Raw genomic sequence first — 26,250 nt, 5'->3', positions numbered from 1 at the left:
TACCTGCTGGCACTGCCGGGTCCCGTCGCACTGATCCCATTGATTCCTATATCTCATTGATCCCATAGATCCCATAGATCCCATAGCTCCCATACCTGCTGGCACTGCCGGGTCCCGTCGCACTGATCCCATTGATTCCTATATCTCATTGATCCCATAGATCCCATAGATCCCATATCCCATAGCTCCCATACCTGCTGGCACTGCCGGGTCCCGTCGCACTGATCCCATTGATTCCTATATCTCATAGATCCCATAGATCCCATAGATCCCATAGCTCCCATACCTGCTGGCACTGCCGGGTCCCGTCACACTGATCCCATTGATTCCTATATCTCATTGATCCCATAGATCCCATAGATCCCATATCCCATAGCTCCCATACCTGCTGGCACTGCCGGGTCCCGTCGCACTGATCCCATTGATTCCTATATCTCATAGATCCCATAGATCCCATAGATCCCATAGCTCCCATACCTGCTGGCACTGCCGGGTCCCGTCGCACTGATCCCATTGATTCCTATATCTCATTGATCCCATAGATCCCATAGATCCCATAGCCCCCATACCTGCTGGCACTGCCGGGTCCCGTCACACTGATCCCATTGATTCCTATATCTCATTGATCCCATAGATCCCATAGATCCCATATCCCATAGCCCCCATACCTGCTGGCACTGCCGGGTCCCGTCACACTGATCCCATTGATTCCTATATCTCATTGATCCCATAGATCCCATAGATCCCATAGATCCCATACCTGCTGGCACTGCCGGGTCCCGTCGCACTGATCCCATTGATTCCTATATCTCATTGATCCCATAGATCCCATAGATCCCATATCCCATAGCCCCCATACCTGCTGGCACTGCCGGGTCCCGTCACACTGATCCCATTGATTCCTATATCTCATTGATCCCATAGATCCCATAGATCCCATAGCTCCCATACCTGCTGGCACTGCCGGGTCCCGTCGCGCTCCCTCTGCAGCCGCCGCAGCTCGGCGGGGTCGGGGCGGTGCCCCCCGGGCACACGGTACCCCTCGGGCCGGGGGGCGCTGCACATCTCACAGCCCGGCCGGGTGGGCTTGTTCAGGAACGTGCACTGGGGGCATGGCCAGCCCTGGGATTGGGAATGGGATTGGGAATTAATGGGATTGGGGATTATCGGGATTGGGAATTAATGGGATTGGGATTGGGAATTAACGTGTTTGGGATTGGGAACAGGGCACATCTCACAGCCCGGCCGGGTGGGCTTGTTCAGGAACGTGCACCAGGGGCACAGCCAGCCCTGGGATTTGGAACGGGATTGGGAATTATTGGGATTGGGATTGGGAATTATTGGGATTGGGAACGGGGCACATCTCACAGCCGAGCTGGGTGAGCTCGTTCAGGAACGTGCACCGCAGGCACGGCCAGCCCTGGGAATGGGAATGGGAATGGGATTGGGAACAGGATTTGGGCTGTGGGCACAGCCAGCCTGCCTGGGAATGGGAACAGGATTGGGAATGGGATTGAGAAGGTGGCTGGGGGCATGGCCAGCCTGCCTGGGAATGGGAACGGGATTGGGATTGGGAATGGGATTGGGAACAGGAACAGGGCACATCTCACAGCCCGGTCAGGTGTGGGTGGGCAGTGCCTGGGGGCTGTGTCCACCCTGAAACGCTGGGACTGGGATCAGGGATTGGAATCAGGATGGGGATCAGGGATGGGGATCAGGGATGGGGATCAGGACAGGACCCCCCCTCCCCCCCCGTACCTGCTCAGGTGAGGGTGGGCGGGGCTCAGGGCCCGTGGGCGGGGTCCCCGCGCTGTCCCAGAGCTGCAGCGAGTCCAGGTGATCCCGGATGTCCCCGATGTCCATCCGCTCCGGGGGCTCCTCGGGGACACGGCCTGGGGACAGCCGGACACGGGAGGAAGGAGATGGAGAAAAGAGAAGGAAGGAACAGGAGCAGGTGGAGGAGGATGATGAAGAAGGAGCAGGATGATGAAAGACAAACAGGAATAGTGTGAGGATGAGGAGGAAGGAACAGGATGAGGAAGCAAGAGGAGCAGGAGCAAGATGAGGGTGAGGAGGAAGGGACAGGAGGATGGTGACAAAGGCTCTGTCAGCCGTACCTGCGCCAGGTAAGGAAAGTGCAGGAGCAGCAGGATGAGAAACAAGCAGGAGCAGGAGTAGCAGGAATGAGGATGATGAAGAAGAAGCAGGAGCAAGAGCAGCAAGAGGAGAAATAAGCAAGAGCAGGATGATGAAGGAGGACAATGAGGAAGGGGCAGGAGCAGCACAATGAGAATGGTGAGAAAGGAGCAGGCTGAGGATGGTGAGGAAGGAGCAGAAGCAGGAGCAGCAGGCTGATGATGGTGAGGAAGGGGCAGCCTGAAAATGATGATGAGGAAGGGGCAGCCTGAGAATGGTGAGGAAGGAGCAGGCTGAGGATGATGATGAGGAAGGAGCAGGCTGAGGATGGTGAGGAAGGAGCAGGCTGAGGACGCTGCTGAGGAAGGAGCAGGCTGAGGATGATGAGGAAGGAGCAGGCTGAGGATGATGATGAGGAAGGAGCAGGCTGAGGATGCTGAGGAAGGAGCAGCCTGAAGACGATGATGAGGAAGGGGCAGGCTGAGGATGCTGCTGAGGAAGGAGCAGGCTGAGGACGATGATGAGGAAGGAGCAGGCTGAGGACGCTGCTGAGGAAGGAGCAGGCTGAGGACGCTGCTGAGGAAGGAGCAGGCTGAGGATGATGATGAGCAAGGACCAGGCTGAGGACGCTGCTGAGGAAGGAGCAGGCTGAGGATGCTGAGGAAGGAGCAGGCTGAGGATGATGCTGAGGAAGGAGCAGGCTGAGGATGATGAGGAAGGAGCAGGCTGAGGATGCTGAGGAAGGAGCAGGCTGAGGACGCTGCTGAGGAAGGAGCAGGCTGAGGATGATGATGAGGAAGGAGCAGGCTGAGGATGCTGAGGAAGGAGCAGGCTGAGGATGATGCTGAGGAAGGAGCAGGCTGAGGACGCTGCTGAGGAAGGAGCAGGCTGGGGATGATGCTGAGGAAGGAGCAGGCTGAGGACGCTGCTGAGGAAGGAGCAGGCTGAGGACGCTGCTGAGGAAGGAGCAGGCTGAGGATGATGCTGAGGAAGGAGCAGGCTGAGGACGATGATGAGGAAGGAGCAGGCTGAGGATGATGATGAGCAAGGACCAGGCTGAGGACGCTGCTGAGGAAGGAGCAGGCTGAGGATGATGCTGAGGAAGGAGCAGGCTGAGGACGCTGCTGAGGAAGGAGCAGGCTGAGGATGATGCTGAGGAAGGAGCAGGCTGAGGACGATGATGAGGAAGTATCAGGGTGAGGACGCTGCTGAGGAAGGAGCAGGCTGAGGACGATGATGAGGAAGGAGCAGGCTGAGGACGATGATGAGGAAGGAGCAGGCTGAGGACGCTGCTGAGGAAGGAGCAGGCTGAGGACGATGATGAGGAAGGAGCAGGCTGAGGACGCTGCTGAGGAAGGAGCAGGCTGAGGACGATGATGAGGAAGGAGCAGGCTGAGGACGCTGCTGAGGAAGGAGCAGGCTGAGGACGATGATGAGCAAGGAGCAGGCTGAGGACGCTGCTGAGGAAGTATCAGGCTGAGGACGCTGCTGAGGAAGGAGCAGGCTGAGGATGATGATGAGGAAGAAGCAGGCTGAGGACGCTGCTGAGGAAGGCTCCAGCCCCGTACCTGCTCCAGGTGCTCCATCCCCGTGTCCCTCCCCGTCCCCGTGCAGCCCCGCGGCGCGCAGCAGCTCCTGCGCCTGCAGCTCCCGCTGCCGCTCGGGGCCCGCCGGGGCCGGGGCCGCTCCCGGGGCCGGGGCCGCTCCCGGGGCCGCTCCCGGCGCTGCTCCCGGTGCCGGGGCCGGTTCCGGCGGCGGCCGTGCCGAGAGGAGGAAGAGGAAGGCGGGGTCGCCGTCGCGGCGGATGCCGTAGGAGGCCAGGCTGCGCCCGTCCCGGCACAGGCTCTGCCCGATGATCCAGCGCTGCGCCGAGGGGGGGAACCCGTACTCGCGGAACACCTGGGGATCGGGGGGGATCACACGGGATCGGGGGGATCCTATGGGATCAGGGGGAACCCGTACTCGCGGAACACCTGGGGATCGGGGGGGATCACACCTGGGGATCGGGGGGGATCACACGGGATCGGGGGGGATCACACGGGATCGGGGGGATCCTATGGGATCAGGGGGAACCCGTACTCGTGGAACACCTGGGGATCAGGGGGGATCACACGGGATCGGGGGGATCCTATGGGATCAGGGGGATCCTATGGGATCAGGGGGAACCTGTACACCCAAAACATCTGCGGGGACAGGGATCCTATGGGATTGGGGGCACAAGGGGAACCTGTACCCATGGAACACCTGGGGGATCAGAGGGGATCTGGCGGGAACCTGTACTTGTGGAACACCTGGGGATCGGGGGGGATCACACGGGATCAGGGGGATCCTATGGGATCAGGGGGAACCTGTACACCCAAAACATCTGCGGGGACAGGGATCCTATGGGATTGGGGGCACAAGGGGAACCTGTACCCATGGAACACCTGAGGGATCAGAGGGGATCGGGGGGATCCTATGGGATCTGGGGGGAACCTGTACTTGTGGAACACCTGGGGATGAGGGGGGATCATATGGGATCAGGGGGATCCTATGGGTTCAGAGGGAACCTGTACACCCAAAACACCTGCGGGGATCAGGGGGATCCTATGGGATTGGGGGCACAAGGGAACCTGTACCTGTGGAACACCTGGGGGATCAGGGGGGGATCCTATGGGATCAGGGAGGATCAGGGGGAACCCGGACTCATGGAACACCTGGAGGATCAGGGATCGCAAGGGATTGGCGGGGATCCCATGGGGGATCCTGGGAGATCCCAGGGAGATCCTGGGGGATCCTGAGGGAACCCTGGGCAGATGCTGGGGGAGATCCTGGGGAGAGCCTGGGGGCAATCCCAGGGGACATCCTGGGGGAGATCCCAGGGGAGCTCCCAGACAAAAACCCCAGGGGAGATCCCAGATGGGATCCCAGGTAAAACCCCAGGTGAGCCCTGGGTTAGATCCGGGGGAGATCCCAGATGGGATCCCAGGTAAAACCCCAGGTGAGATCCCAGGTGAGCCCTGGGTTAGATCCGGGGGAGATCCCAGATGGGATCCCAGGTAAAACCCCAGGTGAGACCCAGGTGAGCCCTGGGTTAGATCCGGGGGAGATCCCAGATGGGATCCCAGGTAAAACCCCAGGTGAGACCCAGGTGAGCCCTGGGTTAGATCCGGGGGAGATCCCAGATGGGATCCCAGGTAAAACCCCAGGTGAGATCCCAGGTGAGCCCTGGGTTAGATCCGGGGGAGATCCCAGATGGGATCCCAGGTAAAACCCCAGGTGAGACCCAGGTGAGCCCTGGGTTAGAGCTGGGAGAGATCCCAGATGGGATCCCAGGTAAAACCCCAGGTGAGATCCCAGGTGAGCCCTGGGTTAGATCCGGGGGAGATCCCAGATGGGATCCCAGGTAAAACCCCAGGTGAGATCCCAGGTGACACCCCAGGGATCCTGGCCCCGCAGAGCAGGGGCTGGCCTGGCTCCCAGGTGACCCCATTCCCCCCATTCCCCCCAGGTGACCCCAGGTGATCCTGGATGACCCCAGGTGGCCCCGGATGACCCAAGCTGACCCCTGGGTGACCCCAGGTGGCCCCAGGTGTCCGTACCTGCTCCTTGAGGGTGCCGATGGTGATGTGGGGCTGCACCCGCAGGGTGATGCTGGCCGAGGATGTGGCGTCCTCCACTCCCACCGGCATGCTGGGATATATGGGATATATGAAATATATGGGATATATGAGATATATGGATATGGGATATATGGGGTATATGGGATGTATGGGATATATGGGATGTATGGGATATATGGGATATATGGGATTTAGGATATGGGATATATGGGATATATGGGATTGGGGTGTGGGGTGTGGGGTGTGGGTACGGCATGTTGGGAACCAGGGGGAGAGATAATGGGATTTGGGATATATGGGGTATATGGGATGTATGGGATATATGGGATATATGGGATATATGGATATGGGATATATGGGGTATATGGGATGTATGGGATATATGGGATATATGGGATATATGGATATGAGATATATGGGATATATGGGATGTATGGGATATATGGGATATATGGGATATATGGGATATATGGATATGAGATATATGGGATATATGGGATATATGGGATATATGGGATATATGGGATATATGGGATATATGGGATTGGGGTGTGGGGTGTGGGGTGTGGGTACGGCATGTTGGGAACCAGGGGGAGAGACAATGGGATATATGGGATTGGGGTTTGGGGTGTGGGATATGGTATATGGAATATGGGATTGGTTTGTGGGGTGTGGGTACGGCATGCTGGGAACCAGGGGGAGAGACATAACGGGATATATGGGGTTTGGAGTATGGGGTTTGGGATTTGGGATATGGGATTGGTGTTTGGGATACAGCATGCTGGGAATGGGGCAGAGATAATGGGATATATGGGATATATGGGATAATGGGATATGGGATTTGGGATATGGGATTGGGGTTTGGGATTGGGGGTGTGGGGTTTGGGGTTTAGGTATGGCATGCTGGGAAGGGGGAGAGACATAATGGGATTGGGGTTTGGGATTGGGGTTTGGAGATTGGGATTGGGGTACGGCATGCTGGGAACCGGGAGAGATAATGGGATATGGGATATGGGATATGGGATATGGGGTTGGGGTTTGGGGTTTGGCATGCTGGGAACATGGGAGGTAAGGGGATGACGTTGATGAGGAAGGCAGGGGCAGAGGATGAGGATGAAGATGAGGGCAAGGGCGATGATGATGACGAGGATGAGAAAGGCAGTGGGTGGGGATGAGGATGACAATGAGGGTGATGAGGATGGGGAAGGCAGGGGCAGAGAATGAACGTGAGGATGAGGATGACGATGATGAGGAAGGCAGACGGGGATAAGGATGATGACAATGAGGAAGGCAGAGGATGAGGATGATGAGGAAGGCAGGGGCAGAGAACGGGGAGACAAGGATGACAATAATGAGGAGGAAGACAGAGCATGAGGATGAGGGAGATGAGGATGAGGAAGGCAGAGGACAGGGATGAGGATGACAATGAGGATGATGATGATGCTGAGGAAGGCAGAGCATGGGGATGAGGGTAATGAGGATGATGAGGATGAGGATGAGGATGATGAGAAAGGTAGAGAAAAGGGGATGAGGATGACAATGATGAGGGTGGTGAGGATGAGGAAGGCAGAGGACAGGGATGAGGATGACAATGATGAGGATGATGACGATGCTGCTGAGGAAGGCCGAGCATGGGGATGAGGATGATGGGAATGAGGATAATGAGGATGAGGAAGGCAGAGGCAGAGGACGGGGATGAGGATGACAATGATGAGGGTGGTGAGGATGAGGAAGGCAGAGGAGAGGGATGAGGATGACAATGATGAGGATGACAATGATGAGGATGATGAGGGTGATGAAGAAGGCAGAGGACGGGGATGAGGATGACAATGATGAGGATGATGAGGGTGATGAAGAAGGCAGAGGAGGGGGATGAGGATGACAATGATGAGGATGATGAGGATGATGAAGAAGGCAGAGGATGGGGATGAGGATGACAATGATGAGGATGACAATGATGAGGATGATGAGGATGATGAAGAAGGCAGAGGATGGGGATGAGGATGACAATGATGAGGATGACAATGATGAGGATGATGAGGATGATGAAGAAGGCAGAGGACGGGGATGAGGATGACAATGATGAGGATGATGAGGGTGATGAAGAAGGCAGAGGATGGGGATGAGGATGACAATGATGAGGATGATGAGGATGATGAAGAAGGCAGAGGAGGGGGATGAGGATGACAATGATGAGGATGATGAGGATGATGAAGAAGGCAGAGGAGGGGGATGAGGATGACAATGATGAGGATGATGAGGGTGATGAAGAAGGCAGAGGATGGGGATGAGGATGACAATGATGAGGATGATGAGGATGATGAAGAAGGCAGAGGACGAGGATGACGAGGATGAGGAAGGCAGGGCCAGCGCACAGGGGTGAGGATGACGATGAGGATGGTGATGCTGAGGAAGGCACGGCAGGCTCCCCACCTGAGGTGGCCCCCGGGCGCGTCCCTGTGGCGCAGGCTCACGCTCAGCTCCGCGTGCCGCCGGGCCAGCGCCACCGCGCTCTGCGCTGCCACCGCCTCGTCCCCAAAGGTGATGGCCTCGGCCAGCCGCAGGGCCAGCTCCTCTGGGGACATGGGGACACGGGGATGGCACCCAGAGCGGGCATGGGGACACACAGGGACACACAGGGACACACAGGGACACACAGGGGACACACAGGGACACACAGGGACACACAGGGGACACACAGGGGACACAGGGACACACAGGGACACACAGGGACACAGGGACACACAGGGGACACAGGGACACACAGGGGACACACAGGGGACACACAGGGGACACACAGGAACACACAGGGACACACAGGGGACACAGGGGACACAGGGACACACAGGGACACACAGGGATGGCACTCAGAGCCCACAGAGAGCATGGGGACACACAGGGACACACAGGGGACACACGGGGACACACAGGGGACACATGGGGACATGGGGATGGCACCCAGAGCGGGCATGGGGACACACAGGGGACACACAGGGACATGGGGATGGCACCCAGAGCGGGCATGGGGACACACAGGGGACACACAGGGGACACATGGGGACACGGGGATGGCACCCAGAGCGGGCATGGGGACACACAGGGGACACACAGGGACATGGGGATGGCACCCAGAGCGGGCATGGGGACACACAGGGGACACACAGGGGACACATGGGGACACGGGGATGGCACCCAGAGCGGGCATGGGGACACACAGGGACACACAGGGACACACAGGGGACACACAGGGACACACAGGGACACACAGGGGACACAGGGACACACAGGGGACACACAGGGACATGGGGATGGCACCCAGAGCGGGCATGGGGACACACAGGGACACACAGGGACACACAGGGACACACAGGGACACACAGGGGACACAGGGACATGGGGATGGCACCCAGAGCGGGCATGGGGACACACAGGGACACAGGGACACACAGGGACACACAGGGGACACATGGGGACACGGGGATGGCACCCAGAGCGGGCATGGGGACACACAGGAGACACACAGGGGACACAGGGACACACAGGGGACACACAGGGGACACAGGGACACACAGGGATGGCACTCAGAGCCCACAGAGAGCATGGGGACACACAGGGACACACAGGGGACACATGGGGACACGGGGATGGCACCCAGAGCGGGCATGGGGACACACAGGGACACACAGGGGACACATGGGGACACGGGGATGGCACCCAGAGCGGGCATGGGGACACATGGGGGACACTGGGAACACTGGGGGTGACACCCCCAACCCCTCAGAGTGGGCATGGGGACACCAGGGTGACACTGCAGGGTGGCACCCCCAGCCCCGGGGCAGGACTGGCCCAGCCCAGGGACACCATGGGGACACCGTGGGGACACCGTGGGGACAGGAGGTGACCCCAGGGGAGGTTCCGGGGGGATTGCAGGGAATGTCCCCCTGGGAAGGGCTGTCCCCCCGCCATCCCTGCGCAGGTGGCACTTGGGGACAGGCTCAGGTGGCCCTGGTGTGTCCCACCCTAAGTTCCTGGCATGTCCCTGGCGTGTCCCAGCCCAGTCCCCGTGTCACCTGTCTGGGCCAGCTCCAGGACCTGCGCCTCCTCCGCGTCCTGCTCGGGACCCTCGGCGGGTGGCACCAGCGATGTCCCCGTGGGCGGTGGCACCAGAGATGTCCCCGCGGGCGGTGGCACCAGCGATGTCCCCGTGGTGTCGCCCTCGGCGGCTGCGGGAGCACGGCAGGGACGGGGCTGTCGCTGCTGTCCCCACTCTTCCCACTGGCACTACTGTGCCCCGTCCCCAGTGTCCTCAGTGTCCGCCAATGTCCCCCCAGTGTCCCCAATGTGCCCAGTGTCCCCAATGTCCCCTCAGTGTCCCCAATGTCCCCCCAGTGTCCCCAATGTCCCCTCAGTGTCCCCAATGTCTCCCCAGTGTCCCCAATGTGCCCAGTGTCCCCAATGTCCCCAATGTCCCCTCAGTGTCCGCCAATGTCCCCCCAGTGTCCCCAATGTGCCCAGTGTCCCCAATGTCCCCTCAGTGTCCCCAATGTCCCCCCAGTGTCCCCAATGTCCCCCCAGTGTCCCCAATGTGCCCAGTGTCCCCAATGTCCCCCCAGTGTCCCCACTGTCTCCAATCCCCCCAATGTCCCCAATCCCCACAGTGTCCCTCAATGTCCCCAATGTCCCAATGTCACCAGGGTCCCTGATGTCCTGATGTCCCCCCATCCCCAATGTCCCCAGTGTCCCCAATGTCCCCCCAGTGTCCCCATATCCCCAATCCCCCCAATGTCCCCCCAGTGTCCCCATATCCCCAATGTCCCCAGTGTCCCAAATGTCCCTCCAGTGTCCCCAGTGTCCCCAATGTCTCCAGTGTCCCCATGTCCTTGTCCCACCTCTGCATGCCTCCCTGAGGGAGCTGCTCAGCACCATGTCCCCAATGTCCCCAGTGTCCCCAATGTCCCCAATCCCCCCAGTGTCCCCGATGTCCCCAGTGCCCCCAATGTCCCCAATCTCCCCAATGTCCCCAGTATCTCCAATCCCCCCAATGTCCCCAATGTCCCCCCAGTGTCCCCATATCCCCAACGTCCCCATATCCCCAATCCCCCCAATGTCCCCAATGTCCCCCCAGTGTCCCCAGTATCCCCCCAGTGTCCCCATGTCCCTGTCCCACCTCTGCGTGCCTCCCTGAGGGAGCTGCTCAGCACCGTGTCCCCAATGTCCCCCCAGTATCCTCAATCTCCCCAATGTCCCCCCAGCGTCCCCATATCCCAAATCCCCCCAATGTCCCCCCAGTGTCCCCAGTGTCCCCAGTGTCCCCAGTGTCCCCATGTCCCTGTCCCACCTCTCCGTGCCTCCCTGAGGGAGCTGCTCAGCACCGTCCACCACTGCTGGGCCTCACGCTCCTCGGGGAACCGCAGCGCCACCACCTCCTGTGCCACTGTCCCCGATGGTGTCCCTGCTGGTGTCCCCAGCGCTGTCCCCGCTGGTGTCCCCAGCGCTGTCCCTGCTGGTGTCCCCAGCGCTGGCAGCTGCAGCTCGTGGCTGGCGGGGCCACACACGCGGTAGGAAACGTCCCGCAGGTCACACTCTGCCAGGGGCTGGGGACAACGGGGAACAAGGGCAGAGGGGACAGGGATGGGACAGGGACAGGGAGGGGGATGGGGACAGGAGAGGGACAGGGACAGGAGGAGACAGGGACAGGGATGGGGACAGGAATGGGACAGAAAGGGACAGGGACAGGGATGGGGACAGGAGGGGACAGGAACAAGGATGGGACAGGGATGGGGACAGGGATGGGAAAAGATGGGACAGGGATGGGACAGGGATAGGGATGGGACAAGGACAGGGACAGGGACACAGAGACAGGGATGGGATAGGGACAGGGATGAGGACAGGAATGGGACAGAAGGGGACAGGGATGGGACAAGGACAAGGATGGGACAGGGGTGGCGGACAGGGACAGGGATGAGGACAGGAATGGGACAGAAGGGGACAGGGATGGGACAAGGACAAGGATGTGACAGGGATGGCGGACAGGGACAGGGATGGGGACAGGGACAGGGAAAGAAAGGGACAGGGATGGGACAGAAAGGGACAGGGATGGGACAGAAGGGGACATGAACAGGAGAGGAACAGAGATGGGGACAGGTGTGGGGTCACCATGGGGTCACCACAGGCTCGGGTCACCCCCTGATGCACTGGGAGAGCCCGGTCACCCCTGGGGTCCCCTGGTTACCCATGGTCACCCCTGGGGTCCCCTGGTCACCCCTTTGAGTGCTCTGGTCACCCTTGGGACACTTTGGGTGCCCTCAGACCACCCTCAGGGTGCCCCTGGCCACTTTGGAAGGGTTCTGCTCACTTTTGGGGTGCCCTGAGCCTCTCACTGTCCCTGTCTCTTGTCCCTGGCTGGGGGTGACACGGGACAATCCCAGGGTTCCCCCCCTTCCCAAACCTCCCAGGACTCCCCAAACCCCGGGACCCTCCAGGGACCCCCTGGCCCCTCGGGGGGAGACAATCCCAGGGGACAATCCCTGGGGACAATCCCAGGGGGACAATCCCGGGTAATTCCCATGGGGACAATCCCAGGGGGACAATCCCAGGGGGACAATCCCGGGTCATTACCATGGGGACAATACACGGGGGAGAATCACATGGGGACAATCCCGGGGACAATCCCTGGGGACAATCCCAGGGGGACAATCACGGGTCCCCAATCCCGGATCCCCCCCAGGACAAGCCCGGTTCCGCCACCGTTCCCTCCGGGCTCTGGGGCCGCGCCCCCCACCCCCCCCCCATTTCCCCGCCCCCTCCCCTCCCCCCGACCCCCGGGGCGCCCCCCGGGCCCCTCCCCCGCCCCCTCCCCTTCCCCTCACCGCGCCGCCCCCCGCCTCCGCCCGCCGCAGCGCCAGGCGGAAGCGGCGCCGCCCGTCGGCTCCCGGTTGCACGCTGAGCTGCAGGCGGAGCGCGGCGCCGGCGGCGGGCAGCAGGCGGCAGGGCGCGGCCAGCTCGGCCCGGGCCGCCATCAGCACCGTGGCAAAGGCGGCGGCGGCCGGGCCGGGCCCGGGCGCTCCGGGCGCCGCCATGGCGGCCCCGCCACTTCCGGCCTCCCGCCCGCGCGGTCCGGTCGACAACGGGGTCCCCTCCGGGGGAGCGGGCGGGAAACGCGGCGGAGCGCGCGGGAGTTCCGGGGGAGGAGCGTTCCGTCGTGGCCACGCCCATGGCCGCGCCCTCCCGGCCACGCCCCGCTGTGATTGACAGGCCCTCCCCCCGTCTTTGTCCGCGCCAGCCAATAGGAGAGCCGAGCGCCCCCGCGGTGGGTGGGGCCGCGGGCTCTGCGCGGATTGACGTTGGTGTCAGCCAATGAAAGGCGGGCATGGCGGTGATTGACGGGTATTGTCGCCAATGGAATCGCGGGCCGCGGGCGCCTTTCGGGCAGGGCGGGCGCGGGCGGGGCGGTGCCGCCGCTGTTGCCGTCCGGTGCCGCAGGAGAAGGTCGCCCGCTCGCTCGCTCGCTCCGGGGGACTCCCAGGATCTCGCTCAGCCGCTCGCACCGTCCCGAGCACTCGGGGACATGTCGAGGTGGGCGGAGGCCCGGTGGGCCGGCGCCAGACGGCGGACGGCGGCCGCGGCACACGCGCCCTCCTCGAGCTTTCCCCGGAGACGCCTCCCTTTACACGCGCCCCGAGCCTGAAGGCGCTGCCACGGCGAAGAGGCACCGATAGGTAGCAGGACGCACCGGTAAGCCCGCTCGGCCCGCCGCCCCTTCCTCTGCGCGCCCACCAGCCGCGCGGACTACAACTCCCAGCATGCCTCGCGCCACCCAGGCGCGGCTTTGCACCGCGCGCAGCCGCGGGGCAGGATGGGAGCAGTAGTCCAGCAATGGCTTAGCTGCGCCGTTCGCGCGGAGCATGGCGGGAGCCGTAGTCCGCCAATGGATCGCGGCTGTGTTCCGCGCGGGGCATGCCGGGAGCTGTAGTCCAGCGCGCGGTGCACGCCGGGACACCACTTCCTGTGGCGCCGCCCGGGACTGGGGCAGACTTTTCCGCGTCCTTTTCCCGCTTTTTTTTCTCCTTTTCCTTCTTTTTTCCCTTCTCTTGTTCTTCCTCTTCCCCCTCTGCTTCTCCCCCTCCGCCTGTCACCATTTCCCACTTTGCGGTGCCGCTGCCAGCTCCGCTTGAAGCTCCTCTTCCTCCTCCTCCACTTCCTCTTCCTCCTCCTTTCGTTTTCCCTTTCTGTTGTTTTTTCATTTTTCCCTTTCCCGTTCCCATTCCCATTCCCATTTCTGAATTTCCTTTCTTTTCCCCTTTCCCATTTCTTCAGTTTTTCCCTCTTTCCCCTTTCCCTTTCCCATTTCCACTCCCATTTTTGCGTTTCCCCTTTCCCATTTCTGCATTTCCCCTTTTCCTACTTCTGAATTTTCCCCTTTCTCGTTTTCCTTTCCCCCTTCCCATTTCTGCATTTCTGCCTTTCTTATTTCCACTCTCATTTCTGCATTTTCTCTCTTTTTCCCTTTCCGTTTTTTGTATTTTCTTTTTCCCTTTCCCATTCCCATTTCTGTATTTCCCTTTCCCGTTCCTGCGTTTTCCGCTCCCTCTCCCTCCCCAGTTTCCCACTCCCAGAAAATTCACGCTCCCCATTCCCTCCCCGCTGTCTCTGGGGCTCAGCTGCTGCACGGGGGGAGCTGCACCGGGGATCTCGGGAGGCTGCACCACCGGGAATTTCCCCGGGAATTTCCCCTGGAGGGGAGGATGAAGCTGCTGGAGAACTCCAGCTTCGAGGCCATCAACTCCCAGCTGACCGTGGAGACCGGAGACGCCCACATCATCGGCAGGTCAGCGGGATGGGCAGCGCTGGGAACCCGGGAATGCTGGGAATCTGGGAATTCTGTCCTGAGAATCTGGGAATGCTGCCCTGGGAATCTGGGAATGCTGGGCCCCTGGGAATCTGGGAATGCTGGGCCCCTGAAACCTGGGAATCGGGGAATGCTGGCCCTGGGAATCTGGGAATGCTGCTCCCCTCGGAATCTGGGAATTCTGTCCTTGGGAATCTGGGAATGCTGGGCCCCTGAAACCTGGGAATCTGGGAATTCTGTCCTGGGAATCTGGGAATGCTGGGCCCCTGGGAATCTGGGAATGCTGGGCCCCTGAAACCTGGGAATCTGGGAATTCTGTCCTGGGAATCTGGGAATGCTGGGCCCCTGAAACCTGGGAATGCTGCCCTGGGAATCCGGGAATGCTGGGCCCCTGGGAATCTGGAAATCTGGGAATTCTGTCCTGAGAATCTGGGAATGCTGGGCCCCTGAAACCTGGGAATGCTGCCCTGGGAATCTGGGAATGCTGGGCCCCTGGGAATCTGGGAATGCGGGGAATGCTGGGCCCCTGAAACCTGGGAATTCTGTCCTTGAGAATCTGGGAATGCTGGCCCTGGGAATACTGCCCTGGAAAAGCTCTGGGAATCTGGGAATTCTGTCCCAGGAATCTGGGAATTCTGTCCTGGGAATCTGGGAATTCTGGCCCCGGAAAAGCTCTGGGAATCTGGGAGTGCTGTTCCCGGGAACCTGGGAATGCTGTCCCTGGAAAGCCCCAGGAATCTGGGAATGCTTCCCCAGGAATCTAGGAATTCTGTCCCGGGAATATGGGAATGCTGGCCCTGGAAGTCTGGGAGTTCTGTCCTGGGAATCTGGGAACGCTGTCCCTGGAATCTGAGAATGTTGGCCCTGGAATCTGGGAATGCTGGCCCTGGAAAAGCTCTGGGAATCTGGGAGTGCTGTTCCTGGGAATCTGGGAATGCTGCCCTGGGAATCTGGGAATGCTGGCCCTGGAAGTCTGGGAATTCTGTCCTGGCAATCTGGGAATGCTGCCCTGGAAAAGCTCCGAGAATCTGGGAATGCTGGCCCCCGGAAAAGCTCTAGGAATCTGGGAATTCTGTCCTTGAGAATCTGGGAATGCTGCCCTGGGAATCTGGGAATGCTGTCCCGGGAACCTGGGAATGCTCGTCCTGGAATCTGGGAATTCTGTCCTTGAGAATCTGGGAATGCTGCCGTGGGAATCTGGGAGTTCAGTCCCGGGAATGTGGGAATGCTGGCCCTGGAAAAGCTCTGGGAATCTGGGAGTGCTGTTCCTGGGAATCTGGGAACGCTGTCCCTGGAAAGCCCCAGGAATCTGGGAATGCTGCCCTGGGAATCTGGGAATTCTGTCCCTGAAAAAGCCCTGGAAATCTGGGAATTCTGTCCCCATGAAACCTGGGAACACCAGCAACACTGGCCCTGGATTCTGGGAATTCTGTCCTCAGGAATCTGGGAATTCTGCCCTGGAAAATTTTCGGGAATCTGGGAATTCTCTCCCCGGGAATCTGGGAATGCTATCCCTGGGATCTGGGAATTTTGTCCCTGGGCACCTGGGAATCCTGCCCCATGAAACCTGGGAATTCTTTCATGGGAATCTGGGAATTCGGTCCTTGAGAATCTGGGAATGCTGCTCCTTTGAAACCCGGGAATCTGGGAATGCTGTCCCTGGGAATCTGGGAATTCTGCCCCGGGAAAAGCTCTGGGAACCTGGGAATGCTGCCCCGGGAAACCTGGCAGGGCTGTTCCTTTGAAACCCAGGAATCTGGGAATGCTGGGACAGCTATTCCAGGGCTGGAGCAGCCCTGGATTCTCCGGGAATTCCATCCCAAAAATCCCATCACAGTATTCCTTGGGAAGCCATTCCCTGTTTCCCGTCCCTGCAGCCGTTACCCCAAACCCTTCTGCAGCTCTCCCAGGAAATCCCTGGAAAAGGCTCTGGGGGGGCTCTGGGATCCCCTGGGAGGGTTTTTGGGATCCCCTGGGTGGGATTTTGGGATCCCCTGCGTGGGATTTTGGGATCTCTGGGATCCCCTGGGAGGGTCTGTGGGATCTCTGGGGTCTATGGCTGGGTTTCTGGGATCCCCTGATTGGTTTTTTTGGGATCTCTGGGATCCCACAGGATCGAGAGCTGCTCGTGCGAGCTGGCCGGGATCGACAGGGATCCCCCTGGGAGGGTTCCTGGGATCTCTGGGATTTCTGGGGGGGTTTCTGGGGTTTCTGGGGGGGTTCCTGGGATCCCTGGGATTTCTGGGAGGGTTTTTGGGATTTCTGAGTGGGTTTTTGGGATCTCTGGGAGGGTTTTTGGGGTCTCTGAGTGGGTTTTTGGGATCTTTGGGAGGGTTTTTGGGATCTCTGGGAGGGTTTTTGGGATCCCTGGGAGGGTTTCTGGGATCTCTGAGTGGGTTTTTGGGATCCCTGGGAGGGTTTTTGGGGTCTCTGAGTGGGTTTTTGGGATCCTGGGAGGGTTTTTGGGGTCTCTGAGTGGGTTTTCGGGGTCCCCGGGCAGGATCGAGAGCTACTCGTGCAAGCTGGCCGGCATCGACAAGCAGCTCTTCAAGCAGTTCTGCCAGGAGGGGCAGCCCCACGCGCTGGAGGCCCTGAGCCCGCCCCAGAGCTCCGGCCTCAGCCCCGGCAGGTGGGAATCGGGATTCTGGGAACGCTGGGAATGCTGGGAATGCTGGGAATGCTGGGATTGGGGATGCTGGGAACGCTGGGAATGCTGGGATTGGGCAAACTGGGAACACTGGGGGCCCTGAGCCCGCCCCAGAGCTCCGGCCTCAGCCCTGGCAGGTGGGAAATGGGAACACGGGGATGGGCACTGGGAACACTGGGAAACTGGGCACTGGGAAACTGGGATTGGGGGCACTGGGAAACTGGGGTGGGAACTGTAGTGGGAAACCAGGATGGGCACCGGGGTCACGGGATGGGCATTGGGATCGTGGGGTGGGTACTGGGATTGTGGGGCGGGCACTGGGATGGTGCGATCGTCACTGGGATCAGCCCCAGGATTAACCCGGGATCTCTGGGATCAGCCCCAGGATCTGCCCGGGATCTCTGGGATCAGCACTGGGATCTCTGGGATCAGCCCCAGGATCTGCCCAGGATCTCTGGGATCAGCACTGGGATCTCTGGGATCAGCCCCAGGATCAGCCCGGGATCTCTGGGATCAGCACTGGGATCTCTGGGATCAGCCCCAGGATTAGCCTGAGATCTCTGGGATCAGCCCCAGGATTAACCCAGGATCTCTGGGATCAGCCCCAGGATCTGCCTGGGATCTCTGGGATCAGCACTGAGAGTTTGGGATCAGCCCCAGGATTAGCCTGAGATCTCTGGGATCAGCCCCGGGATCAGCCCCAGGATTAGCCTGGGATCTCTGGGATCAGCCCCAGGATCAGCCTCAGGATTAGCCCGGGATCTCTGGGATCAGCCCCAGGATCAGCCCAGGATCTCTGGGATCAGCACTGGGAGTTTGGGATCAGCCCCAGGGGCAGCTCTGGAATTTTGGGATCAGCCCCAGGAGCGCTGCTGTCCCTCGGTGCGCCTGGTGTCCCTGTGGTGACACTGGTGACATTGCCAGGCTGGGGAAGGGGCCACTCCGTGACACTGGTGACACCTGTGGTGACACTGGTGACACTGGTGATGCTGTGGTGACACTGGTGTCCCTGTGGTGACACTGGTGACACTGGTGTTCCTGTGGTGACACTGGTGACATTCCCAGGCAGGAGAGGGCCCGCTCAGTGATGTGCTGTCCCTGTGGTGACACTGGTGACACTGTGGTGACACTGATGTCCCTGTGGTGACACTGGTGACATTGCCAGGCTGGGGAAGGGCCTGCTCAGTGATGTGCTGTCCCTGTGGTGACACTGTGGTGACACTGGTGACACTGGTGATGCTGTGGTGACACTGGTGTCCCTGTGGTGACATGGGTGACATTCCTGTCCCCCCCAGGCAGGGTAGGGCCCGCTCAGTGATGTGCTGTCCCTGTGGTGACACCGGTGTCCCTGTGGTGACACGGGTGACATTCCTGTCCCCCCCAGGCAGGGGGAGGGCCCGCTCAGTGACACGTGCAGCCGCAAGACGCTGTTCTACCTGATCGCCACCCTGAACGAGGCCTTCCGGCCCGACTACGACTTCAGCGCTGCCAAGAGCCACGAGTTCAGCCGCGAGCCCAGCCTCAACTGGGTACGGACTGGGAGCACTGGGAGGGACTGGGAGCACTGGGATGGGACTGGGAGCACTGGGAGGGGGCTGGGAGCCCTGGGATGGGGCTGGGATGGGACTGGAATGGGGCTGGGAGCACTGGGAGGGGGCTGGGAGCCCTGGGATGGGGCTGGGATGGGACTGGAATGGGGCTGGGAGAGCCACGAGTTCAGCCGCGAGCCCAGCCTCAACTGGGTACGGACTGGGAGGGACTGGGATGGGACTGGGATGGGACTGGGAGAGCCACGAGTTCAGCCGCGAGCCTAGTCTCAACTGGGTACGGACTGGGAGGGACTGGGATAGGGCTGGGAGCACTGGGATGGGACTGGGAGCACTGGGAGGGGGCTGGGAGAGCCACAGGTTCACTCATGAGCCCAGCCTGAGCTGGGTACGGACTGGGAGGGACTGGGAGCACTGGGATGGGGCTGGGATGGGACTGGGAGCACTGGGAGGGGGCTGGGAGAGCCATGAGTTCAGCCGCGAGCCCAGCCTCAACTGGGTACTGGGGGCACTGGGAGCACTGGGATGGGACTGGGAGAGCCACAGGTTCACTCATGAGCCCAGCCTGAGCTGGGTATGGACTGGGAGGGACTGGGAGAGCCACAGGTTCACTCATGAGCCCAGCCTGAGCTGGGTATGGACTGGGAGGGACTGGGAGAGCCCCGGGTTCCCCTGTGAGCCCAGCCTGAGCTGGGTGCGGGGCATGGAATGGGGTGGGATCCCCTGGACTCACCCGGGGAGCGGGAGCAGGAGGAACCCTCAAACTCCAAACTCCTCCAGCCTGGCCTTGGGCACAGCCAGGGATGGGGCAGCTGCAGCTTCTCTGGGAGTCCTTTCCATCCCTTCCCTGCTCCCAGAGCCAGGAACTGCTTCTCCACATCCCCCCATCCTGCATATCCCCCCATCCCCAATCCTGAAAACAGCATTCCCTGTCCCGGGGGGTCGCTCTGTGCCCATGGTCATTTCCCTGGAGCCCCTTCAGTCACTGGAAGCTTTGTCCAACCTGGCCATGGATGCTCCCAGGAGCGAGGAATCCACAGCCTCCCTGGGCAGTGTGGTCCTGGGCCAGCCCCATTCCTGTGTCCCTGGTTCCTGGGCCAGCCCCATTCCCATGTCCCCCGTTCTTGGGCCAGTCCCGCTCCCATGTCCCCAGTTCCTGGGCCAGCCTTGTTCCCATGTCCCCTGTACCTGGACCAGCCCCGTTCCCGTGTCTCCCATTCCTGGGCCAGCCCTGTTCCCATTCCTGTGTCCCTCACCCCAGTTCCCGTTCCCGGGCCAGCCCCGTTCCCGTGTCCCACGTTCCCATTACTGTGTCCCCACTTCCTGTCTCCCCCTGCCATTTCCATGTCCCCTGTCCCCGTTCCATGTCCCTCGCCCCTGTTCCCGTGTCCTCCGTCCCCATTCCCATGTCCCACATTCCCATTTCTGTGTCCCCAGTCGCTGTTTCGTGTCCCCAAGTCCCTGTTCCCAGGCCAGCCCAATCCCTGTCCCCATTCCTATGTCCCCCTTTCCCGTGTCCCCTGTCCCCCATCCCACATTCCTGTGTCCCTTGTCCCCATTCCCCTGTCCCACATTCCCGTGTTGCCCGTCCCCTATCCCATGTCCCTTGTGCCTGACCCCATGTTCCCTGTACCTGTTCCTGTGTCCCCTGTCTCCATTCCTGTGTCCCCTGTCCCCATTCTGTGTCCCCTGTCCCCATTCCATGTCCCCTGTCCCCATTCCAGGTGATAAATGCCGTGAACTGCAGCCTCTTCTCGGCCGTGCGCGAGGATTTCATCCCCATTCCGTGTCCCTTGTCCCCAATCCCGTGTCCCCATTCCATGTCCCCTGTCCCCATTCCCGTGTCCCTGTCCCCATTCTGTGTCCCCTGTCCCCATTCTGTGTCCCCTGTCCCCATTCCCATGTCCCCTGTCCCCATTCCCATGTCCCCTGTCCCCGTTCCGTGTCACAGGTGGTGAATGCTGCAAACTGCAGCCTCTTCTCGGCCGTGCGCGAGGATTTCATCCCCATTCTGTGTCCCTTGTCCCCAATCCCGTGTCCCTTGTCCCCATTGGGGATGTCCCACATCCCCATTCCCATGTCCCCTGTCCCCATTCCCATGTCCCCTGTTCCCATTCTGTGTCCCCTGTCCCCATTCCATGTCCCCTGTCCCCATTCCAGGTGATAAATGCCGTGAACTGCAGCCTCTTCTCGGCCGTGCGCGAGGATTTCATCCCCATTCTGTGTCCCTAGTCCCCAATCCCGTGTCCCTTGTCCCCATTCCCGTGTCCCACATCCCCATTCCCATGTCCCCTGTTCCCATACTCTGTCCCCTGTCCCCATTCCATGTTCCCTGTCCCCATTCCAGGTGATAAATGCCGTGAACTGCAGCCTCTTCTCGGCCGTGCGCGAGGATTTCATCCCCATTCCGTGTCCCTTGTCCCCATTCCTGTGTCCCCTGTCCCCATTCCCACGTCCCCTGTCCCCATCCCCTGTCCCTGTTCTGTGTCCCCTGTCCCCAATCCCATGTCCCCTGTCCCCTCTCTGTGTCACAGGTGATAAATGCCGTGAACTGCAGCCTCTTCTCGGCCGTGCGCGAGGATTTCAAGGCGCTGAAGCCGCTGCTGTGGGACGCGGTGGATGAGGAGATCTGCCTGGCCGAGTGTGACATCTACAGGTACGGGGGCGCCTGGGGCTGGCCCTGCCTCATCCCAGGGGATCCCGGCCATTCCCAAAGGATCCCGGCCCTGTTCCCATCCATCCAGGCCTTTTCCACTTCTCCTGTCCCAAATGCCGGGACTTTTCCTGTCCCCCATCCCATGACTTCCCCACTTTTCCTGTCCCCAGTCCCATCCAGGCTTTTCCCCCTTTTCCTGTCCCCAGTCCTGTGGCTTTCCCACTTTTCCCAATCCCGTGACTTTCCCCCTTTTCCTGCCCCCAGTCCTGAGCCTTTCCCACTTTTCCTCTCCACAGTCCCATCCAGGCTTTCCCCACTTTTCCTGTCCCCCATCCCGAGCATTTCCCACTTTTCCTGTCCCCAGTCCCATGACTTTCTCACTTTTCCTGTCCACCATCCCGTGACGTTCCCACTTTTCCCAATCCTGTGACATTCCCACTTTTCCTGTCCCTCATCCTGTGACATTCCCACTTTTCCCAATCGCATAACATTCCCACTTTTCCCGTCCCCATCCCGTGACATTCCCACTTTTCCTGTCCCCAATCCTGTGACATTCCTACTTTTCCCAATCCCGTGACGTTCCCACTTTTCCCAATCCCGTGACGTTCCCACTTTTCCCAATCCCGTGACATTCCCACTTTTCTCAATCCCATGACATTCCCACTTTTTCTGTCCCCAGTCCCATGACTCTCCCACTTTTCTCCATCCCGTGACATTCCCACTTTCCCCAATCCCGTGACATTGCCACTTTTCCATCCCCCAATCCCGTGACATTACTACTTTTCCTGTCCCCAATCCCGTGACATTCCCACTTTTCCCAATCCCGTGGCATTCCCACTTTTCCCAATCCCGTGACATTCCCGCTGTTCCCGTTCCCAGCTACAACCCCGACCTGGACTCGGATCCCTTCGGGGAGGACGGCAGCCTCTGGTCCTTCAATTACTTCTTCTACAACAAGAGGCTGAAGAGGATCGTCTTCTTCACCTGCCGCTCCATCAGGTCAGGGGCGACATTCCCATGGGGATTCCCGGAATTCCAGAGAGCGTTCCCATGGGGATTCCCCGGAATTCCAAGGGACATTTCCCAGGGGATTCCCCGAAATTCCAGGGGGCATTCCCCATGGGGATTCCTGGAATTCCAGGGGGCATTCCCCAGGGGATTCCCTGAAATTCCAAGGGGCATTCCCCAGGGGATTCCCAGAATTCCAGAGAGCATTCCCATGGGGATTCCCAGAATTCCAAGGGGCAATTCCCAGGGGATTCCCCAAAATTCCAGGGGGCATTTCTCAGGGGGTTCCCGGAATTCCAGGGGGCATTCCCCAGGGGATTCCCAGAATTCCAGAGAGCATTCCCATGGGGATTCCCCGAAATTCCAAGGGGCATTTCCCAGGGGATTCCCCGAAATTCCGGGGGGCTTTCCCCATGGGGATTCCTGAAATTCCAGGGGGCATTCCCCAGGGGATTCCAAGGGCTCTTGCCCAGGGGGTTCCAGGGGCCCTTCCTGAGGGGATTCCCCAGAATTCTGGGGACCATTCCGAGGGGATTGCCCAGAATGCCAGGGGATGTTCCCGAGGGGATTCCCTGGAATTCTGGGGGCCATTCCCAGGGGGATTCCAGGGTCCCTTCCCAAGGGGATTCCCCACAGATCCCTGTAGAGGATTCCCCAGAATTTCAGGGGCCATTCCCAAGGGGATTCCTCAGAATTCCAGGGGGATTCCTAGAATTCCAAGGGCCTTTCCCAAGGGGATTTCCCACAGTTCTGGGGGAGGGGGGAGGGAAGTTCCCAAGGGGATTTCCCACAATTCTTCGGGGGATTCCCAAGGGAGTTCCCTGGAATTCCAGGGGCCCTTCCTGAGGGGATTCCCCAGAGTGTTCCCCGCGGGGATTCCCCAAAATTCCAGGGGCTCTTCCCAGGGGGTTTCCCAGGATTCCAGGGTCCCTTCCCAAGGGGATTCTGCGAAATTCCAGGGGGCCATTCCCGAGAGGTTTCCTAGAGTTCCAGGAGCCATTCCCTAAGGGGATTCCGTGGAATTCCAGGAGCCATTCCCGAGGGGGATTCCCTGGAATTCCAGGAGCCATTCCCGAGGGGATTCCCTGGAATTCTGGCCTTTCTCTCCCGCAGTGGCTACGCCTACACCCGGCCGGACACCGGGACCGAGCTGGACATGGACCTGGGCGAGGGGGACACCGAGAAGGGCGACAGCGGCGACCCCGAGGGCGGCGGCATCGAGGAGGACAGGTGGGCAGGGCGGGGCAGGGTGGGGCAGGGGGGCGTGGCTGCAGGAGAGGCAGGTGACCCTCCCTGTCCTCGTTTCAGGCTGCAGGTGATGTGCATGTGAGATTCCCGGCGGGATCCGAGACACCGGGAACGGAACCGGCAATGGGAACGGAACCAGCAATGGGACTGGAAACGGACTGGGAACCAAACCAGCACCAGGAACGGGACTGGGAACGGAACCGGGACTGGGAACGGAACCGGGACTGGGAACGGGACTGGGAACGGAACCGGGACTGGGAACGGGACTGGGAACGGAACCAGGACTGGGAACCAAACCAGCACCGGGAACGGAACCGGGACTGGGAACGGAACCAGCACTGGGAACGGGACCGGGAACGGGACTGGGAACGGAACCAGGACTGGGAACCAAACCAGCACTGGGAACGGAACCAGGAATGGGAACGGAACCAGGAATGGGCCCGGGACTGGGAATGGAAATGGGAATGGAACCAGCACTGAGAAGAGAACCGGGCCTGGGAACGGGACTGGGAACAAAACCAGGACTGGAACCGGGCCTGGGAATGGAACCAGCACTGGGAATGGAACCAGGAATAGAACCAGCACTAGGAAAGGAATGAGGAACGGAACCAACACTGGGAACAGAACCAGGAGCAGAACTGGCACCAGGAAAGGAACCAGGAATGGAACTGGAACCAGAACCAGGAACGGAACCAGAACCAGGAACAGAACCAGAACCGGGAACGGAACCAGAACCGGGAGCGGAACCAAGAGCAGAACTGGCACCAGGAAAGGAACCAGGAATGGAAGCAGGAATGGAACCAGAACCAGGAACGGAACCAGAACCAGGAACGGAACCAGAACTGGCACCAGGAAAGGATCCAGGAACGGAACCAGGACTGGCAACCAAACCAGCAACGGCACCGGGAATGGAGTCAGGAACAGAACCGGGAAAGGACCCGGCCCTGTCCTGGCGCCGCTGGTCCTTCCTGAGCCGTGTCCCCCCCCGGTGTCCCGGTGTCCCCATGTTCCCCCCCTGGACACTGGAGCCCCCCAGGAATCCCGGAGCCCCGGAAGCTTCGCTGCACTTTATGGCTCCTGCCCTCGGCTGCACTGATCCCCGTCCCACCTGCCCAGGCTCCTGACGGGCTCCATCCGTCCATCCTGGCCCTGCCCGGGGCAACATCCCACATCCCACCCCCAGGAACTGCCCCCCTGCCCCCCCGTCCCGAGTCCGTGTGTTTCAAGAGTTTGGCTTTGCTCTCCGTCTGCTCCAGCTCTGCTTTTCTTGCTGGGAGCTCACCTGGGGGAGATCCAGGTGAGCCCTGTGCCTGAGGCTGGCGGGGCCCAGCTGCGCCTCCCTTGGGATCTGGGATTTGGATCAGGGGATCCCACCTGCACCTCCCTTGGGACCTGGGATATGGATCAGGGGGGCTCACCTGCACCTCCCTTGGGGTCTGGGTCTGGAACAGGGGGATCTGGATCTGGGATTTGGATCAGGGGATCCCACCTGCACCTCCCTTGGGATCTGGGATCTGGATCTGTCGCATCTGGATCTGGGATTTGGATCAGGGGATCCCATCTGCACCTCCCTTGGAACGTGGGGTATGCATCAGGGGGTCTCACTTGCGCCTCCGTTGGGATCTGGATCAGGAGGTTCCACCTGCACCTCTCTTGGGATCTGGATCAGGGGATCCCATCTGCACTTCCCTTGGGACCTGGGATTTGGATCAGGGGATCCCATCTGCACCTCACTCCGGATCTGGATGTGGGGGATTCCACCTGCACCTCCCTTGGGATCTGGGATCTGGATCAGGAGGTTCCACCTGCACCTCCCTTGGGATCTAGGGGATCCCACCTGCACCTCCCTTGGGATCTGGGATATGGATCAGGGGGTCTCACCTGCACCTCCCTTGGGATCTGGATCAGGGGGATTCCACCTGCACCTCCCTTAGGATCTGGGATCTGTGGGATCCCACCTGCACCTCCCTTGGGATCTGGGATCTGGATCAGGAGGTTCCACCTGCACCTCCCTTGGGATCTAGGGGATCCCACCTGCACCTCCCTTGGGATCTGGGATATGGATCAGGGGATCTCACCTGCACCTCCCTTGGGATCTGAATCGGGGGGATTCCACCTGCACCTCCCTTAGGATCTGGGATCTGTGGGATCCCACCTGCACCTCCCTTGGGATCTGGGATCTGGATCAGGAAGTTCCACCTGCACCTCCCTTGGGATCTGTGGGATCCCACTTGCACCTCCCTTGGGATCTGGGATCTGTGGGATCCCACCTGCACCTCCCTTGGGATCTGGATCTGAGGGTCCCACCTGAGCCCTCTGTGGGAAGCGAATTCTGGTGGAATTCTAGAGTAGAGGGGTCCCACCTCCCTTGGGATCTGGGATCTGGATCAGGGGGTCCCTCCTGCGCCCTCCATGTTGAACAAATTCTAGTGGAGTTCTAGAGTAGGGGGGGGGGTCCCATCTCCTTTGGGATCTGGAACATGGGGGGGGGGGGTCCCTACCTGCACCTCCCTTGGGGTCTGGGATCTGGAGTGAGGGGTCCCATCTGCAGCCTCCAT

General features: G+C 60.4%; 2 protein-coding genes across 6 annotated transcripts in view; one reads left to right on the top strand and one right to left on the bottom strand.

The window, feature by feature from the left end:
• SHARPIN (SHANK associated RH domain interactor) overlaps positions 1-12,763 on the bottom strand; it is a 54,935-nt gene extending 42,172 nt beyond the window's left edge. For both annotated transcript variants that reach the window (XM_036404457.2, XM_054516619.1), the window contains exons 1-8: positions 12,608-12,763; positions 11,077-11,332; positions 9,809-9,961; positions 8,172-8,313; positions 5,718-5,808; positions 3,705-4,035; positions 1,759-1,892; positions 952-1,122 (exon numbers count right to left, since the gene is read on the bottom strand). In XM_036404457.2, the coding sequence (XP_036260350.2) occupies positions 952-1,122; positions 1,759-1,892; positions 3,705-4,035; positions 5,718-5,808; positions 8,172-8,313; positions 9,809-9,961; positions 11,077-11,332; positions 12,608-12,757 (1,428 nt within the window). In that variant the 5' untranslated portion in view covers positions 12,758-12,763. The remainder of the gene's footprint in view (positions 1-951; positions 1,123-1,758; positions 1,893-3,704; positions 4,036-5,717; positions 5,809-8,171; positions 8,314-9,808; positions 9,962-11,076; positions 11,333-12,607) is intronic.
• Positions 12,764-13,185: 422 nt separating this feature from the next.
• Positions 13,186-24,936, top strand: MAF1 (MAF1 homolog, negative regulator of RNA polymerase III). 4 transcript variants are annotated; one of them, XM_036404434.1, is made up of 8 exons: positions 13,195-13,472; positions 14,340-14,565; positions 17,087-17,215; positions 18,618-18,762; positions 21,315-21,436; positions 22,316-22,435; positions 23,558-23,674; positions 23,753-24,936. In XM_036404434.1, exons 2-8 carry the CDS (start codon positions 14,483-14,485, stop codon positions 23,772-23,774), a joined length of 738 nt encoding a protein of 245 aa, XP_036260327.1. In that variant the 5' UTR covers positions 13,195-13,472; positions 14,340-14,482; the 3' UTR covers positions 23,775-24,936. The 4 variants fall into 4 exon arrangements, with proteins under 4 accessions (XP_054370893.1, XP_036260327.1, XP_036260326.1 ...); XM_036404433.2 differs by having other exon boundaries at positions 13,196-13,472; positions 14,399-14,565; XM_036404435.1 differs by lacking the exons at positions 13,195-13,472; positions 14,340-14,565; positions 17,087-17,215 and adding an exon at positions 17,263-17,370.
• Positions 24,937-26,250: the final 1,314 nt, after the last annotated feature.

This window comes from Molothrus ater, chromosome 1 (assembly GCF_012460135.2).
Source record: "Molothrus ater isolate BHLD 08-10-18 breed brown headed cowbird chromosome 1, BPBGC_Mater_1.1, whole genome shotgun sequence".
NCBI classification, from domain to species: Eukaryota; Metazoa; Chordata; class Aves; order Passeriformes; family Icteridae; genus Molothrus; species Molothrus ater.
Note: the sequence above shows the minus strand (reverse complement) of the source record. Positions and strands in the feature narration are given on the sequence as shown.